The 16702-nt window shown below is 51.2% G+C and overlaps 7 protein-coding genes across 9 annotated transcripts; 3 read left to right on the top strand and 4 right to left on the bottom strand.

Annotated features, from left to right (window-relative positions):
- The first annotated feature begins 12 nt into the window (after positions 1-12).
- PV05_10631 (uncharacterized protein) lies at positions 13-1850 on the top strand. Its single transcript, XM_013457096.1, has 3 exons — positions 13-328; positions 386-814; positions 864-1850. Exons 1-3 carry the CDS (start codon positions 309-311, stop codon positions 1456-1458), a joined length of 1044 nt encoding a protein of 347 aa, XP_013312550.1. The 5' UTR covers positions 13-308; the 3' UTR covers positions 1459-1850.
- Positions 1851-2054: 204 nt separating this feature from the next.
- PV05_10630 (4-aminobutyrate transaminase) lies at positions 2055-3819 on the top strand. The gene is made up of 2 exons (XM_013457095.1): positions 2055-2371; positions 2423-3819. Exons 1-2 carry the CDS (start codon positions 2144-2146, stop codon positions 3533-3535), a joined length of 1341 nt encoding a protein of 446 aa, XP_013312549.1. The 5' UTR covers positions 2055-2143; the 3' UTR covers positions 3536-3819.
- Positions 3820-3837: 18 nt separating this feature from the next.
- Positions 3838-5953, bottom strand: PV05_10629 (uncharacterized protein). The gene is made up of 4 exons (XM_013457094.1): positions 5024-5953; positions 4467-4968; positions 4240-4404; positions 3838-4145 (listed from the first exon to the last, which is right to left on the bottom strand). The coding sequence occupies exons 1-4, from the start codon at positions 5475-5477 to the stop codon at positions 4130-4132; spliced, it is 1137 nt and encodes a 378-aa protein (XP_013312548.1). The 5' UTR covers positions 5478-5953; the 3' UTR covers positions 3838-4129.
- A 700-nt stretch (positions 5954-6653) lies between these two features.
- PV05_10628 lies at positions 6654-8088 on the bottom strand. Of its 3 annotated transcripts, none has more exons than XM_013457093.1 (3): positions 7575-8088; positions 7325-7508; positions 6654-7258 (listed from the first exon to the last, which is right to left on the bottom strand). In XM_013457093.1, exons 2-3 carry the CDS (start codon positions 7475-7477, stop codon positions 6932-6934), a joined length of 480 nt encoding a protein of 159 aa, XP_013312547.1. In that variant the 5' UTR covers positions 7478-7508; positions 7575-8088; the 3' UTR covers positions 6654-6931. The 3 variants fall into 3 exon arrangements, with proteins under 3 accessions (XP_013312547.1, XP_013312546.1, XP_013312545.1); XM_013457092.1 differs by having other exon boundaries at positions 7325-7485; XM_013457091.1 differs by having other exon boundaries at positions 7325-7485; positions 7819-8088.
- A 170-nt stretch (positions 8089-8258) lies between these two features.
- On the bottom strand, positions 8259-10669 carry PV05_10627 (uncharacterized protein). Its single transcript, XM_013457090.1, has 4 exons — positions 10497-10669; positions 10233-10358; positions 9406-10179; positions 8259-9357 (listed from the first exon to the last, which is right to left on the bottom strand). The coding sequence occupies exons 2-4, from the start codon at positions 10267-10269 to the stop codon at positions 8501-8503; spliced, it is 1668 nt and encodes a 555-aa protein (XP_013312544.1). The 5' UTR covers positions 10270-10358; positions 10497-10669; the 3' UTR covers positions 8259-8500.
- Positions 10670-10835: 166 nt separating this feature from the next.
- On the bottom strand, positions 10836-12466 carry PV05_10626 (uncharacterized protein). Its single transcript, XM_013457089.1, has one exon. The coding sequence runs from the start codon at positions 12223-12225 to the stop codon at positions 11059-11061; it is 1167 nt and encodes a 388-aa protein (XP_013312543.1). The 5' UTR covers positions 12226-12466; the 3' UTR covers positions 10836-11058.
- Positions 12467-12638: 172 nt separating this feature from the next.
- On the top strand, positions 12639-16140 carry PV05_10625 (uncharacterized protein). Its single transcript, XM_013457088.1, has one exon. It carries the CDS (start codon positions 12714-12716, stop codon positions 14907-14909), a length of 2196 nt encoding a protein of 731 aa, XP_013312542.1. The 5' UTR covers positions 12639-12713; the 3' UTR covers positions 14910-16140.
- Positions 16141-16702: the final 562 nt, after the last annotated feature.

Genomic DNA, 16702 nt, shown 5'->3' with positions numbered 1-16702 from the left:
ACAATTATCACTTGAGGATCACAGCTTGTTGCTTCGCTATAGTCTTGACCTCCTGGACCGCGCGAGAATGATCACTGCGCTGTAGCAGAAGACCCGACACTCTCAATACGATTGCACCGGACAGAAGTTGGAGTTCTCCGGAGACTGGTTGGGTGACTGGGCGATTATAAATTGTGCATAAGAGCCGGTGATCTCATAAGATCGAGCCACTTCAAACAAACCTCAAGACCAAACCTGATGAACTCAACCTCCGTACGGACTCTTTGACTACCACTGAGGCGGCACTTTTCTTTACAGAGTAAATCGTCATGGCACCCAAGGTCTTTCTGTACGTTCAGCAGTCCCGCCGTTCCTGAGTAGTACTTCTACCTAACACGTCTTACAGCACCGGAACGACAGGCTACATCGGCGGAGACTTCCTCTATCTAGTCTCTGAGAAACACCCTGAATGGGAACTCACTTGCCTCGTGCGGAACAGTGACAAAGGCGCCAAGATTGCCAAATCCTATTCCAAAGTCCGACTTGTGTACGGAGACCTCGATGCTGTTGAGCTGATCGAAGAAGAAGCTGCCAACACCGACATCGTCTACCACTTCGCAAATTGCGACCATGTGCCCTCTGCAGAGGCTATTGCCAAAGGACTTGCGCGGCGCCAACGGGATGGACCTGGCTACTGGATTCATACCTCTGGATCTTTGATTTTGGGGTATGAGACGATGGTCAAAAGCGCATTCGGCGAGCGCCTTGACAAGGTCTTCGATGATTGGGACAATGTCAAGGAGTTGACATCTCATCCCGACCCAGCACCACACAGGTGAGCCGAGGAAAAGAAGGCGTCAAACGCTTACTAACCTGATGACTAGAGACGTAGACAAGGTCGTATTGGCCGCCGGCTCCGACAAGGTCAAGACCGCCATTGTTTGCCCTCCGACGATTATAGGTGCTGGCCGTGGCCCTGATAACAGACGCTCCGTACAACTTTACCGATCCACCGAAGCGTTCCTGAAGAACAAGCAAGGATTCAAAGTCGGCAAAGGTGAGAATATCTGGCACTATGTCAATGTGCAAGATCTCTCCGAGCTGTTCCTGTTACTGGGCGAAGCCGCTGTCAATGGCGGGCCACCAGCCACATGGAACGAGGAGGGATACTACTTGGCCGAGGACGGCTCATTCGTCTGGGGGGAGGTTTTGCAGACAGTCGCCAATATTGCGCACAAGGAAGGCCTTCTACCCAGCGCCACTCTGAAAAGCTATACTGCCCAAGAAGCCGACGAAATCATGCCCTTCACAGCTTACTCCATCGGCACGAACTCTCGGGGGGTGTCCATACGAGGGAAGAAACTCCTTGGCTGGAAACCCAAGATGGGCAGTATTCTGGACGAGCTACCAATCGCAGTCGATAGCGAGGCTCATCTTCTTGGACTCAAGAAGAGTCATGCTGAGAAGGTTCAAGAATAGGCTGGGCAGGGCGAGTAGGGCAAGTCGAGCATGAGCAAGGAAGAAGACGTCGACAACCGAGCGCGCATGCACCGGGCTATGAAGTTGCAGTTTAATTCCATCGGAGGTGGACGATCCTGGAGCTGACGGAAGCGAGAATGAGAAACACTCAGATGAATTCATGAAATGCAAACAGAAGTATCGGTACCATTCTTCATTGAGAAATTGTTTCAGATAAGTTCTCACATGGGTGACAAAAAGGAGAGAGACCAGACGAGCTGTAACTTTTCTGCTCAATTACATGAAGATTACAGTGCTTCATGCGAGATGTCGTCAAGTTACTGACAGAAGAAGTGCCAGTTGACATTGAGGTAGACGTTGATATATTATCGCAAGCCTGGTTCTTACATTCGAGAGAGGTGCGGCATCAAATGTGAAGAGGAGTACTCGTACCGAATAGAACAAGAGCCCTCCTGTCAGACAACGCCCCTTTTGAGTCCAGTGACGCTCGTCGTTTGTCTCCCTGTCGGCCAATGACATGCCACTTATTTGTCCTCTACGTAATCAAGGCAAGTATGCACGGACATGACCACCATGATGTCCAAGTTGTCGTGAAGCTCGTACTCGTAGTCCCAGAGCAGAATCCTTTCGCTGCCGGTCAAGTTCCAAGTGTCGGCTCCAGCTTCAGTCGGTACAACATCCCATCATGAGCCTCTCCAAGCTAGCAGAATTCGGCACCCGCCATGTCGCCAAAGGCATCGGACGACTGGCCACTGAGGTCATTGAAAGCGGCAGTGGGAGTTATGTGACCATGATGAGCGGCAGGAAGATGCTCGACTTCACCTGCGGCATTGGTGTCGCTAATCTGGGTCACTGCCATCCGGCCGTCACCAAAGCCGCTCAAGCCCAAGTCGGCAAGATGGTCCACGCGCAGGCGAGTTCCTAGTACTGTTGACGTCGCCGAGGGCTAATGAAGACAAAACAGGTAAACATTGCATTTCAGAAGCCATATCTCGAGCTGATCCAATCACTCTTACCGCTCATGCCGCACAAATCACTGGACACATTCTTCTTCTGGAACTCTGGCTCCGAAGCCGTCGAAGCCGCCGTGAAACTCGCCCGACATGCCACCAAGAAGCAGAACATAATTGTGATGCAAGGCTCTTACCACGGGCGTACTGCTCAAACCATGCAAATGACGCGCTCAAAGACGATATACAGTGAGGGCTACGGACCGCTTCCGCCGGGCGTGTTTGCAGTCCCATTCCCATACTGTGCGCAATGTTCGATCGCAACCCGAAGCGACGGAAAGTACAACGCCGAAAACTGTTGCATGGATCCCGTAGACCAGCTGGAGCTTTTGCTTAAGCGCGAGAGCGCCCCGTCCGACACGGCAGCTATCTTTATTGAGCCTGTGCTGGGCGAAGGAGGCTATGTCCCGGTAGTCCCAGCTTACCTGAAACGCCTGAGAGAAATCTGCGACAAGAACAACATCCTGCTGGTCGCGGACGAGGTACAGTCCGGATTCGGTCGGACCGGTAAGATGTTCGCCATCGAGCACTACGGCGTCCGCCCGGATATCTTGGTCATGGCCAAGGGCATTGCAAACGGCTTTCCCCTGTCGGGCATCGTCTCACGAAAGGAATTGATGGACCTGCAGAAGCCTGGCTCGATGGGTGGCACGTACGCCGGCAATGCAGTTTCGTGTGCGGCTGGAATTGCCGTGGCGCAAGCATTCAAGGACGAGAAGATTCTGGACAACGTCAATGCCCGAGGGAAGGAGATGATGGATATGCTGAAGAAAGCGAAATCCGACTTCCCAAATGTGGTCTACGACGTGAGAGGGCTGGGCCTGATGCTGGCGTGCGAATTTGTCGCTGGCAAGAGCTTTGCGTCAAAGGTGCAGGCCAAGTGCATGGAGAACGACATGCTGATCCTGACTACTTCGATCTACGATACGCTGCGGTTTATCCCACCATTAAACATCACCAAGGAGGATATGGCGAAGGGTTTGGGCATCATTCGACAAGCGATTGGGGAGGTAGCGGCTGGTGAGGATCCTCCCGAGACAAAGACTAAAGGTCAAGCGCCGGAGTAGCTGGATTGGAACTTGTACAGATGTCTGGAGAGCCATGATGAGTCGGAGAGAATACGCAAAACTCGGGTCTGAAAATCGCTAATACCTGAATAACAAGGCATTATAGGCGGTGCACCTGTGGTAGTAGTATGTGACAGGCATACGAGAGACGATGAGACGGACGGCGTCTGAGCCTAACCCGAGATTGGAGTGGAGATGGCTGCAGGTCGACCGCCCTGGTCACTCGAGAAGTGCACCACCTGATGCTGCGCTATCTCGCGCCTGTGTATAGTAGGCTTCCGTGACAGTCATAGAACTCTGTTCAAACATTGAATGCTTCGGTGTACCAAGTCTCGTCTGAAGTCAGAAATTGCAGCAGCAGACGTGGTCTGTATCATGTGTTCAGATAAGTCAGTGGTGAGGATCGAGGAATGCCCGGGATTGATTAAGGTAGGTTTATTGAATCCAGTCTATATTCGCAAGCCCTCCCAATAAACGGATCTATCTCCTTTATCGTCAAACAAAAAGTCTGTCACACAGACATACATTACCTTTGGCCAGTCTGGACTTGACTCAAATACCAAGTCCACCACCTCGAACTGCTGCGCATATTGTTTACGTGCAAGTGTACCTGTTTCCAAGCGTCAGCGGTTTCAAAATTCAGTGAGAGATGTATGGCCTTGAACTGGTGTCGAATCCGGAGGCCGAAGGTATTAAAGACTTACCCTCCATCCACTCTCAAGTCGGCTCCTGTGACATAGCGACTGGCATCACTGAGCAAATAAACGACAGCACCTTGCAGATCTTCGGGCGAACCCATTTTACCGACAGGAATTAGTGAAGTCCATTTCTGATTGAGTTCCGGGTTGTCGTCCAAGATCTTACGCGTCCTACGAGACATGTCAGTACATTTCATGCGCCACGGCTCTGCCAATGCTGAGGAGCTACTTACAAAGCAGTCAACATATATCCAGGGCTGATACAGTTGACTCTGATGTGCGCATGTGCCCACTCAACCGCCAAACTGGCAGCAAGGTGTCTGACCGCCGCCTTGGCTGCGTTGTACGGTGCCTGGGGTTGAGGCACATTGACGATAGCACCGGACATACTTCCAATCATGACGATGCTGCCGTGTGTGATATTGCGAGCCATCAGGTGACGGGCGACACCTGTCGAGAAGAGGTATGTGCCATCGACATTGACGCCCCACAGCTTCTTTATCCGCTCGTATGGGTATGTCTCTGCGGAGAAGTTCTCGGTGAAGCCGGCCGAGGTGACCAGGTGGTCAATCTTGCCGTGCTTGTTAAGGATTTCTGAGAGACACGAGTCGACGCTGGTTGGGTCGGAGACGTCGCAGTAATGTGCTGTGATCTTGGGCAGTACCTCCGGGTTGTCTGGATTCTCACGGCGGAACATTTCGACGAGCTCGATGGCTTGCTTATCGCCTTCTTCTTCTACACATTGACAGTCAGGCTGTGAAGATTGATTAGTTCTGGTGGTGGAGCTTACTGTTCAAGTCAACAATAGCCAGGTCGGCGCCGGAGCTGACCAGTGCCTGGCCCATGACCAAACCCAGACCTCTAGCACCTCCTGTCACAACTGCGGTGCGACCTTCGAGCGAGAAGGTCGGTAGTGTTCGCACGTATTGTACACCTCCTCTTCCGCGCAACGGGCGCTCTGGAGGCAAGTCCTTCTCATCGTCAGGGTACTCTACCACGATCTCTTTGTCTGTTCGCGAGGCAGAGCCTTCGTGGGGGCCGGCGGATGTGCCTGTGGCTTCGGTACTGGCTTTGTGGTAGGGGTCTGAGGAATCCTTGCGGCGGGGAGTGTGGGAGATGGGTTTGGACGAACTCGTACTGACTGAGCGGAATTGAGGTCTGATTGTGCTTGAGGTAGGTTTCGTCAAGCCCGGAGCGTAGCGAGTCGTGTGCCGCAAAAACCGGAGGGATTTTGAGGCAGTCATTTTGCTTTTCCTTGTTCTTTGCACGGTGCCAGCTTCTAAACTTTTTGGGGAGTATGGGAGTGAACGCTGTCGACAGCAATCACACTCTTATCAACTTTTGTGAGGTATTTTTTCCCCAACAAGTCTGGTCACAGGAATATGGGCGCGTCGAGACCAGAACGGGGACTAGTCGTGGATGTAACGGAGTCTCTCGGATATGCAGGTACAAAAAGACGGTGGGTGCGAGCTAGGCTGAGTACCACAGAAGAAAGTCGGCGGCACGGACAGGAGTTTGGTTCTTGGGTAGGAGAAATGCTGATAAAGTCGAGCTCGAAATGCTCAATGGAAAGCTGTTCTCTCACTTGTCAGGAAAAAAGAAGAATCGAACCCTCAAAATCAACGCGACGACAGGGTTGATGTCACAGAGGGGCTTTCTGGGGGCTCCCACGGCTCGGTATACCCAGAAGCGTCAAGATAAAGACAGAACCCATAGGCTCATAGGCTTGCAGAAGGTGGGACAGTGGAGAAGACGTGGGTTGAGATGTGCATAGATCGGGTACCTTTCTCAGATCAGTAGCTCAACCAGGTACTTCTACCCTCTGAGCACATGCGATTTTCGCAACCGTGTTTCAGGGAACCTCGTAAACGAAATGATATGTAGCTTACATTTGAAACAAGTCTGAACAGTTGATCCTGCTACGCCCAAGAGCGAGTTATTGTGGCATACTCGTACCACAGTCCTGTAGATAAAATGTCGAGAGTACTTGTAGCAATAATTGTTGAATGGCCATCCGGCAATGACGTTGCCTTCCGGACCCTGAATACAGACCCACGACACCTCACTATCACTGCCTGAAGCCGTTAAACCAGGCTTGAAGCCCATCGTTGGTCTGGCGGTCAGCTTAGGCGAGCTTGCGGCTATCGGTACTGCTGCCGAAAGGGAGCCTGCTCAGGCTCTCCAGTTCACCCTGCTGAGCGCAGCGAAGCAGTATAAGCGAGCAAAATCAACAAGAAATCCGCGGATCTGATTCGTTAGGCGAAACGCTTCTCCGATTGATCATTCCCAATGCAAAATCAAAATAATGCGTAAGATCTATATCGGCGCTCGGCAGGGTGACTTAGGGCAACCTTCGCACTACAGTATATTTTATCCTTTAAGGACTCGCGCGCGGTCGATGTGATTGGAGAGGCGATACGCTCGAATACTCGTACTTGTCACTACGTGCACTACCTGTATATGCCACAGATGCGAATATCAGCTTATTAAACAATGTAGGCCAGAAAAGCTGGACTTTAAGCAGCCGAAGGACATGGCCCATTTAGATGCCAAACGGAATCTAATGATCCCATTTCAGCTGGACTTGATCTCCATGCTTCCCTCCAGCCTTTAAAACCACGGCCGCTCTGTCGCCCGCATTCCTAGTACTCTCGCTACTGATCAACTTCTCGTCTTCGCCGTCCAATCCAGTGCGGGCTCAAGCTTTGCCCCTCACGACCCGGCCAGCACCCCGTCTCTCTGCGAAGAACCACCAAAGCCCCATTGAGCCGGTAATGAACCAGAGGATCAAGCCGGCCAAATCGAAACCAACGGCGACCTTCATGCGGTGGATGCCAGCTTCCATTTCGACCTTTTCTCCGATATACATGCTACCAAAGATCCCGGATAAGGCTGCCCAAAGAAGCACCAGAACCCAGTCCCAGGCGAACAAGATGGCCACGGTGTAGTATTGCATGAAGACACTGACAAGTCCATATGCGACTGCAGTGACTGCAGACATGGTTCCGCAGACGACGGCGTACACCTGAATGGTAGTCAGTAATCTCGCTACCTCAACCGGGAGAGAAATTGGATCGGTGGTAGAACGTGCCCATTTGCCATCAGAGTATTTGTGTTCGCGATTCGCTCTGTTCAGATCGACGCCATACAATCCAATGATTACCAGACCTTGGACGAGTTGTAGTGTGCGAAGACATAGATTGAGCAGATTTGATTTGCGAAAGTTGTTGAAAAAGGCGACCATTCTGGCGACTGTAGTAGTGTAAGCGGTTGGTCTGGAAGAATGATGGTAAGAATGATGGTAAGAATGAGGGTAAGAACGATGTGTTGAATGTGCGTACTGTTGACTAGCCTACAGGGCCTTCAAAGGTTTGATTTAAGTGCTTGCTGTTGCGTTTGCGAATGTTTGTATGAATGAATCTGAGACAAATCGTCGGAGTCGGCTGAGATCGACGAAAGATATGTGTTCCGGGGCAGCCAGTCGAGAATTACCAGGCAAGTACCTAAGTACAATGGACAGTGGACAATGGACAATGAACAACCACTGACTCGTGGATTTGGACAATGAAGCTGCTAGGCACTTACTTTGTGTCACTTTGTCACTTCCACAAGGATGGTGACATGCTTGGATAAGTGCTTTGTCTGCCTTGACGCTGCTTTGATTGAAGTGCTACTATTGGTAATTCAACAAGTGTGATAGCGGTCAGATTTCCAGCCAAAGAGTCAAGGGTAATCACAACAAATGTAGCTCGGCATCAAACAGCTCAACAATCAAGAGGTAATTAAATAACGAGATACGGCTTGCATTGCCCATGGGTTCAAACCTGGCTCGCAGGCTTGTTTGCATGTGCGTCATTTGGTATGCTGTGCCCTGAATTTGCGGGGAAGATCAGGGGTCTTTTGAGAAGAGAAGGCGGCTGACGGGCGTGGCTGTAAGCTGGTGATTGGTCTTCCTACCAATGCATCGACGGATCTTCCCCATCATCCCTTTCATTCGAGCCGTGGTTCCGGGCAAGAAAGTAAACCCATCACTGTGCATACGTAGTGGAGCTTGACCTGGTTTTATCTTGACAGCGGTATTGTTTGGGAGAGAGGGGAGTATGTGCAGGCTATGCTAATCGGGGCTGGTAAGGTGGGCTATGAAAGAAAAGAAACTAATCCAACAACACAAAAGAAAAACCAAACGGATGTCCAATGCAACCAATGCCGATGAGAGAAACGATCCAGAAACGTGAGGAAACGGACAAAGCCTCAAACCGGCCCATCGTCATCGTATTCCCCCACCGTCTCCTGTTCCACCAGCCTTATCGGTATTTACATTCGTGTCTCCTGCTCGTACTTGGTTGTTGGACGCTGTTGGAGGTGGCGCTGCCGCTGGCACTGGGTCATCGTAGGCATCTTCTAAGCCATCATCCACAAGTCTGTCCAGATGGTTGTCTCCAAACTCTGGAAGAGGTTCTTCCGGCGGCGTTGCTTGTTGAGGTGCTGAGGTTTTCTTCAGTTTCCTGTGTCCCTTCCTGCCCTTGAGTTTGGCCTTTTCCAACAAACGTCTCTTTTCGGCCAGTCGGCGTCGTTCCTTTCGATCCTTGATCTCGTACTGGCGAATAAGAGCGTGCGGTGGCTCTCCGAATATGCTCTCATATTCACAAAACTCGCATATCCAGATATCCTCGGGCGCTGGAGGATGCTGGAGATTATTGTACTCTTGTTGAAGTCTCCTCTGCCGGGCAGCCAGCACATACACGTCCCCTCTCCTTCTTCGATGTTTCTGCCCTTGAGCATTGGCATTTGTAGCATTTGGGGCCGCGGCCTGTGCTTGATGAGCGTTAGGAGTGGCCGCACTGGTATGTGTCCTCTGTGGGGCTTTCGGGTTGGTGGTCGACTGAGGCGGCGGCGCTACACTGCGCTGATGATATCCCGGAGAATACAGGCTCTGTTCTGGAAAGGTCACCCCTTTGGCTTCAGTCTCGCAGGTAAACGTGAACTGAGAGTTCGAATGTGCTTGCTTGGCCTCCTGATCGAGAACACCCACATTCTCCTGACCTTTACTGAGTGGCTTTCTCAACAACGCCGTGGCATTTGCTATTGCTGCAGAAATAATTCCTTGATCCTTTGAATCTTCGGCTACAAATGCGTCAGTCGTGTCATGTCTCGGATATATTTGACCCATACCTTTAGCATTGGTGCTCATATTCTGGTCATACTTCGAAGGTGCAGTGCGAACATTTGAGCCGTTCACCGAAACACCAAGAGGATTCCGGCCTGGTAGTTTCCTTCCATTACGCCCCCTACCAGCACCTTGTACACCGAGGCCTGGATTGACGCCTGCACCTTTCGCAAGGTAATGAGCATCCTCAGCAGAACCGTCATTGTTGATACCCATATGCGCAAATTCTCTCGTCAGGGTTGAGTGATGTAGATTCAAATTGCCTGATGTAGGTATTTTTCGTTTCTTTTTATTGTTTGTGTTTTCAAATGCTTCATATCCATCGGGTCCAGAAAGACCGCCCTTGGTATATCTAGGATGACGGCCACTTGTCGGAGACGAAGATATGTAATGAGACACGGGTACCATGCTATCAAGGTCGTCCAGATCATCATCATAATCGTCATGGTGACAATGATGGTGGTGATGTGGACAGTCATGGTCATGACTGTCCGAATCATGGTCATGGTCATGGTCATGGTCGTGGTCGTGGTCGTGGTCGTGATCATACCCGTCACTATGATGGTGGACTAGGACCTTGCTGTCGTTTGGATATTCTCCGTTCTCACCATAATGAGAGTATGTGGGTAGACTCGTCGAGGGTAGGGTGGGAGGATATGTGATGGCGTCGGCGGCTTCTTGGGACAAGCGAGACTTGAGGGATCTCTTGGGAAGAGGTCGAATCAATCGCTCGGGGAAAACGGTTGAAGGAGTATCGGGCGACGATAGATAGGCATTACCTAGGTGGCCAATGTCAGTTTCTCTCTCCATGTGCAAGGCTGGCTGTGAGTACTTGTTTCTACCGCACCAGGAGATGTAGTGCCTGCCATCTTGTGACTCTTCCTCTTTCTTCTATCCAACCGACAAAGATTTTCTCCGCCCCATCCAAACAGGACTGGCTGATCCGATGGTCTATCCCCTAGTCAAGTTCTCCTGTTAGCGAAGACTTCAAAGATCGAAGATAGAAAAGTATCCTTGGATCAAAAACGGCCTCCTTTTGCCACATTCGGAGGACACAATGGCATTGTGCAAAGTGGATTCATCGATATGAACGTACCCCCGTGTGAATTATTCAGCCAAATCTGGACACTCTTGAAGCACGACCATGTAATGGCAATGTCTTTCCGCGCAGTATCGACGGGGTTTATTGATAGCTTGAGAAGGATTGAGGAATATCCAATTGATGTGCTCAAAGTCAATTGGAAGGTCGACGTTGACGGGCAATTGGAGATGATGGAAAGCTTCTTGAAATGCTGCAATCGTGCAGAGCGCAGTCTCAAGTCCACTAACGCCAAGCCTGGCCAAAGCCTCAATGCTCTTCATCCACCTGTCTGTGGATCTACCTATATTTCTGACTGTTGTTGTCTCGCAATCAGTTGGGTCTCAGGGTCTGCGGTAAGAGATTGATGGCCTCCTTCACCATGAATGATGACGATGGCTTCTGGCGCATCTGTCAACTCAACTACATTTATGGATTTCAAGCCTGTCTACCCAATAGTCCTCCAGCTAATAGTCATCATGGTCTCGTCAAAGAAGCTCGCACCTGTCCCAGGTTGTGCAGTGGATAGGTAGTGAATACCTATCTCCCGGTCAGGTATCCTGGTCACCATAGAACCAAATCATTTCTTCGAGTTGCGAGTCCGACGAGTGGTATCCATCACATTTGCGGTAGTCCTCGACTCTGTCGATGCAATTCGTTTTGCACGACTGCTCGCGGTAGACCTAGACAAACCGCTTTCCTCTGGTTCTTCCGTTGCTTTCCTTTTCCTGTTTGTGGTGGAAGTTGAACCATTTGCTGTTGAGTTTATGATTTGCTCGGACACGCTCTGCTCCACTGGGCCTCTCGTGTTCTTGTCCGTGGCGCTACTTAGGGTGTGTGAGCCTGGCGTTGCTGACCTAGCATGGGAGTCGGCCACTTGTACAATAGCAGCGCCAGGTGAAGCCGAAGATTTTGAGAGGTCGGCACTCAGTCGACGTCGCTTTCGAGGAAGATCTTCCTCATCGACAAGTCCCTCGGCATATGCAGCTGACTCTGTTTCACTGGGTGGTGGTTTTGGCTCCATTTCCGGGACAACATCAATCTCGTCGCCTTCATCAACTTCAGCGGCTTCCGTTCTTTCCTCTTCAAGATCGGCATCAGCATCATCCTCTTCCTCCTCCTCCTCCTCGGCCTCAGAATTGTCCTGCTCAACATTGTGATCCCGTGACATTCCCTGCATATTCTGCAAACCCATATCCGCCAGACTCATGTCCTTGGCCCAGGATTCATCCTCCTCAGCCTCGCCAGTACTTCGACCCCAGCCATCATCTGTGATTGCAAACAGCTCCTTCCAATTCTTCATAAGTGCAACTTTGACTTCGTGACCTTTGTTATATGGTGGTGTTCTTGGTTGTGGAGGCGTCGCCCACAAAGTTCCCTTTATGTTCCGGATCAACAATTCCTCATCAGCCGGTTGAACGTTCAATGTCTCCGTAAACTTCCTTTTCATCCCTCTCTTTCCGACTTTCGCCTCGTCCTTGGCTTTTCGAGACTTTTTAGGATTACTGCCATCCTGGGGATTTTTCTTGAGGAGCGCCGGATCATCGTCCATGTAATCATCAGAGTAGTATTCCCAGTCACTGAAATAGTCTTGAAGCTCATATCCAGCAATCTCATCCTGATAAACAGGACTAGGGACGGCATGACCTGCGAGGTCGTCTGCTAACTCTGGGGCAGGATCTGCGTCGTACAAGATGTCGTCGAGGTCATCATAGGGAGAGTACGCGTAGTCCTCGATGTCGGACATTTTGAGAAGGTCATCAAATCATTGTCAGGGTAGAAGTGGCCAGACGCGGCAGAGGGACTCTCAAGTTCGAAAAGAGTGAACAGGAGGAACGTAATTGAGACGGCGTCAACTGTTTGTTCGCATGGGCAAATCACACAGCAAACTTAAAAAGAGATTCGATTAGTGGTATGCGCTAGAGACCCGAACATGGTCCGTCTGCGTAATTGAAGTGCAGCACCGTCGGGTCCAGTAAAGGTGTTGGCCAAAATGTGACAAGTCGATTGTCTCTAACAGCTGAGAACGCGTGGTTCAGTGCCGACTTAGTGAAGTCGGGGAACAGGCACAGGGGCGTGGCTTCTCCGCAGTCCAGCTCGCCGGGCCAATGCGTCGATAACCGAACACTTGAATGTCTTTCAGTGAAGGACTGACTGGTACTTGACAAACGACTGACCACTTTGCGGATGATCTACTTCATAAGAATATGAAATCTATGCACAGTTAGCAAAGTTATGCCGCATTGTCGTTTACCTCGAGCTGCCGCTCGTAGCGCAAGCTCAGCCCTCCGTCCTCCCCTCAAGACCCAACTTCGAGGCCTCCAAACAGACCAACACAGTACAAAGTCCCTAGATTCGATTCTGATCGCAAATCGGGGCGAGATAGCCATAAGAGTAAACCGTACTGCTGCCAAACATGGTATCCGGACGACGACACTCTACACGAGTCCCGACGCTCTCTCACAACATGCTCATTCTTCTCCCTTCGCTTTCAACCTCGGCCCAACCGCAGCTTACCTCGACCAAGAGAAGATCCTGTCTATAGCTAAACAACAAGGCTGCCAGGCTATACATCCCGGCTATGGTTTCCTATCAGAGAATGCCGACTTCGCCAGAAGATGTGCAGAAGAAGGGGTCACTTTCATTGGACCCCCAGCCGGCGCAATCGAGGATATGGGCGACAAGGCGAGAAGTAAAGAGATCATGAACTCGGCTGGAGTACCCTGTGTACCCGGATATCATGGTAGCGACCAAGCTCCCGAAACACTTGCGCGAGAGGCGGAGAACATTGGCTATCCTGTTCTGATCAAAGCCGTAAGAGGCGGAGGAGGAAAGGGTATGCGGATCGTCACGTCTGCCCAAGAATTCTCCGACATGCTCGAAAGCGCAAAAAGCGAGGCACGTAACTCTTTCGGTAATGATGAGGTTCTCGTAGAGAAGTACATCACAACGCCACGGCATATCGAGGTCCAAGTATTCGCGGACAAACATGGCAATTGTGTTGCCCTTGGCGAGCGAGATTGCTCTATTCAAAGAAGACATCAGAAGATCCTCGAGGAATCACCAGCTCCAAATCTTGATGATTCTGTCCGGAAGGATATATGGGAAAAGGCGTGTGCTGCTGCACTTGCCGTCAAGTATGAAGGTGCTGGTACGGTCGAATTCATCTTCGATAACGATACGGGAGACTTCTATTTCATGGAAATGAATACAAGGCTCCAAGTCGAGCATCCCGTGACAGAAATGGTGACAGGCCTCGATCTGGTACATTGGCAGATCTTGATCGCCGAAGGCAGGCCGCTACCGTTGACTCAGGCGGAAGTCGAGCAGCAGATCTCTGAACGCGGGCACGCAATCGAAGCTCGAATTTACGCCGAGAACCCAGATAAAGGCTTCATACCAGACTCTGGCAGGCTCCTGCATGTTAGACTACCTGAAGAAACGACTGACGTCCGTATCGACAGTGGCTTTGTGCAGGGCGACGAGGTCTCCAGCCACTATGACCCTATGATCGCCAAACTGATCGTTCGAGGTGAGGACAGATTGGACGCGCTACGTAAGCTGGCAGTGGCTCTGCAAGATTATGAAGTGGCTGGCCCAGTCACGAACATTGACTTTCTCAAAAGGATTTGCAAATCTGAGGACTTTATGACCGGCGCCGTTGAAACCGGGTACATTGAGAAGCATCGGCAGGAGCTCTTCCCGCAGACAACTATCACATCGGAAGTACTAGCTGAAGCCGCCATAGCTTCGTATTTGCAATCAACAAGCAAGAAGACAGTTACGGCAAACCCGTCGCTTCAACCATTATCCTCACCATCATGGCTAAATACATCGTCCGACTTCCAGCGTCGAACATTCCAGTTCCAGTCCGCAGATTTCGAGCCAGGTCCAGGCAAGACAGCGGAAATCCACACTGTTGAGATCCAGCAAATGGCTCCAGGCCAGTTTTCAGTAATGACACCATCCTCTCCAGCACCTATCGAGGTCTCTGCCTCTCTCGATCCCCCGACCAACATTTTGACCACCTACTTCCCCCATACGCGCCATACTTCGCGCATTATCTTTGCGCCATCGATGACCATATCCGCTGGTACGATTCATCTTTTCACACCTCATGGTGCTTTCCGCCTGACGGCACCCCAACCGCCATGGCTGGCCAAAGCGCTTGGTGTCACCGAGAAGGCCAATTCGTTAGTGTCACCGATGCCGGCCAAGATCTTGAGAGTACTAGTGAAGCCAGGCGATACTGTGACCAAGGACCAGCCACTCCTTGTCATTGAGAGCATGAAAATGGAGACAGTGATCCGAAGCCCTGCTGAGGGTGTCGTGGTCAAACGTGTCGTACATGCTGAAGGCGAGGTCGTTGGCAGTGGGGTTGAACTGGTCGAGTTTGAAGAGGAAGGAGTAGACACAGCAAACCAGGCCTGAAAACTCCCTGTCGTTGACAATAGGTGGAGACACCCATCGGCAATGCGGCCACGAGTTTCAAGTGTCTCATTAACCGACGATTCAAGTTGAGGGCGAGACGGTAAGGGGATGATCGTTGGATCGACACGCCTGGAACGACGATCAGCGCCTCGATCTGTGGAATCCTTGTGCGCAATTGCAGCTTCTAGAAGGCCTCGAGAACTTTAGTCAAACGCCACATTCGCAGTGTCGTACTGTAGTCGGGAGGATTAGCACGTGCGGTCTGCTCAAGATTTCGGAACAGCTGTGACAGCGCCTCGGATGTAGGCTCCAGGCTGCGATTAGCGTACTGTGCTGTGATTCAACAATTCGAGCTTGGTGCGTTGCAGACGAGCTTGAATGCAATGCAGGGGCGGAACAGCATCTCGTGGATGGACAAACACCTTCACTATGAGCTTGTCTCAAATTCAACAACTGTGAGATCGTGTGCAAGCGCTAAGTAGCGGTGACAAGGCGAGAGAGGTTCGACACGTTAACCCAATTCTCTGTGCGAGTACCTGGTCATCTTGGGAGGTGTAGAATCATAATTCTCATCGAAGGGCGCACCTCTCGAGGTTGCCATGTCCCGAGACTGACCCCGTGCGTCCAGAAGGCTCCTCGAAAACCGTCTAGAAAGATGGTCTCGGAATGATTCCAACCCGCAAAGATGCGCATCCACGCGAGCTGTGTCACACCCTTAGCCTAGGAATTGCATCACTCATCAAGCTACCGAGAGCATGAAACTTGATCGACGTTACAAGACTTCCAAACAGGCGTTTTGGGCTTGCGCCATGGCGTCCTGTTCGTGGTCAAGTACTAGGAAACAACGGATATTTTCCGTACTTGAATCAAAAGAGGATGTCCCTGCCGATCTCGAAGCTCGCATGTTCAAGCCTCACTCGTCATTGAAGGGTACCCTGCAAGGATAGTGTGCGACGATCTTCCTTCAGCCGGTGTCAAATGCCCGACGGATTTCAGAGCAGAAGACTGCCGTCGTTTACGACTAGAGGCTTGAGGTCAGCCGCAGGAGATGGTGTTCGGCAGTATGGACCTGGAAATGGAAGGGGCCAGAGGTGCTCCAGGCCTCTCTTCGCCTGCGTGACCCCAGGTGCCCAAGATCTAAGACCTGTTAAGTTATCAGTGTCACATAGGCTGTCGAGGGCCGACTGTAATACTTATAGAGACAACGAAGCTCCTCCGCGACATATGATAGGACCATTTTCGGAATGTTGCAGCGCTGGATAATTTTTGGCATGTCGGGGTCTCCTGTTGGCTGCAACAACGGAAATGGTCGCAATGGATGCCCAGACGTAAACAGTAGTGGGTAGGTGGAGAGCCAGTGGTAAGAGACGCAGTGTGCCTGAAAACCTACTTGTACCAGATTCCAGTGGAAACGGTATAGGCGGACAAGTAGGTGCCGTAAAGGAGGCACTAACAATGCCAGGAGAACGGGACATGGCCACGTTTCCACTTCCGCGGCCAGCGGGGAAGACAGTCCGTTCAAACAAGTTGCGATAAGTCGCCTTGGAAGGGCTGGTAGGCTCGTGGTCTGCAGGGGAAACCCAGGGCCATGCATGCACGGCTATTGGAACATTGGAATGGTCAAGAAGACAAGAAGAAGCCAGGGACGCAGCCACTGCGGTCATCGGACGACAGGGATCCACGAATACGAGTATTTCATCCCACACAACCAACATCGATCAACCCAGACTACTGCATAGTACGTGACGGTACACTCTTTTTAGACAACTGGAGCAGAGCTACCAGGTACGAGA

Source organism: Exophiala xenobiotica (assembly GCF_000835505.1).
Source record: "Exophiala xenobiotica strain CBS 118157 unplaced genomic scaffold supercont1.6, whole genome shotgun sequence".
Lineage (NCBI taxonomy): Eukaryota > Fungi > Ascomycota > Eurotiomycetes > Chaetothyriales > Herpotrichiellaceae > Exophiala > Exophiala xenobiotica.
The sequence above is the reverse complement of the archived record's forward strand: the minus strand, read 5'-3'. Positions and strand labels throughout refer to the sequence as shown.

Excerpts from the sequence above, each read along its gene's own strand:
- PV05_10631 (XM_013457096.1), top strand. The coding sequence starts at position 309 with ATGGCACCCAAGGTCTTTCT. Across the intron at positions 329-385 it reads ATGGCACCCAAGGTCTTTCT|CACCGGAACGACAGGCTACA; the intron begins GTACGTTCAGCA and ends CACGTCTTACAG. Across the intron at positions 815-863 it reads CCCGACCCAGCACCACACAG|AGACGTAGACAAGGTCGTAT; the intron begins GTGAGCCGAGGA and ends CCTGATGACTAG.
- PV05_10629 (XM_013457094.1), bottom strand. The coding sequence starts at position 5,477 with ATGACTGCCTCAAAATCCCTCCGGTTTTTGCGGCACACGACTCGCTAC. Across the intron at positions 4,969-5,023 it reads GGCTATTGTTGACTTGAACA|AAGAAGAAGGCGATAAGCAA; the intron begins GTAAGCTCCACC and ends GTCAATGTGTAG. Across the intron at positions 4,405-4,466 it reads GGATATATGTTGACTGCTTT|GACGCGTAAGATCTTGGACG; the intron begins GTAAGTAGCTCC and ends CATGTCTCGTAG.
- PV05_10628 (XM_013457093.1), bottom strand. The coding sequence starts at position 7,477 with ATGGTCGCCTTTTTCAACAACTTTCGCAAATCAAATCTGCTCAATCTA. Across the intron at positions 7,259-7,324 it reads AATACTCTGATGGCAAATGG|GTGTACGCCGTCGTCTGCGG; the intron begins GCACGTTCTACC and ends ACTACCATTCAG.
- PV05_10625 (XM_013457088.1), top strand. The coding sequence starts at position 12,714 with ATGCCGCATTGTCGTTTACCTCGAGCTGCCGCTCGTAGCGCAAGCTCA.
- PV05_10626 (XM_013457089.1), bottom strand. The coding sequence starts at position 12,225 with ATGTCCGACATCGAGGACTACGCGTACTCTCCCTATGATGACCTCGAC.
- PV05_10630 (XM_013457095.1), top strand. The coding sequence starts at position 2,144 with ATGAGCCTCTCCAAGCTAGCAGAATTCGGCACCCGCCATGTCGCCAAA. Across the intron at positions 2,372-2,422 it reads GCAAGATGGTCCACGCGCAG|GTAAACATTGCATTTCAGAA; the intron begins GCGAGTTCCTAG and ends AAGACAAAACAG.
- PV05_10627 (XM_013457090.1), bottom strand. The coding sequence starts at position 10,269 with ATGGCAGGCACTACATCTCCTGGTGCGGTAGAAACAA. Across the intron at positions 10,180-10,232 it reads TCCTGGTGCGGTAGAAACAA|GTAATGCCTATCTATCGTCG; the intron begins GTACTCACAGCC and ends TTGGCCACCTAG. Across the intron at positions 9,358-9,405 it reads TATGAGCACCAATGCTAAAG|CCGAAGATTCAAAGGATCAA; the intron begins GTATGGGTCAAA and ends ACGCATTTGTAG.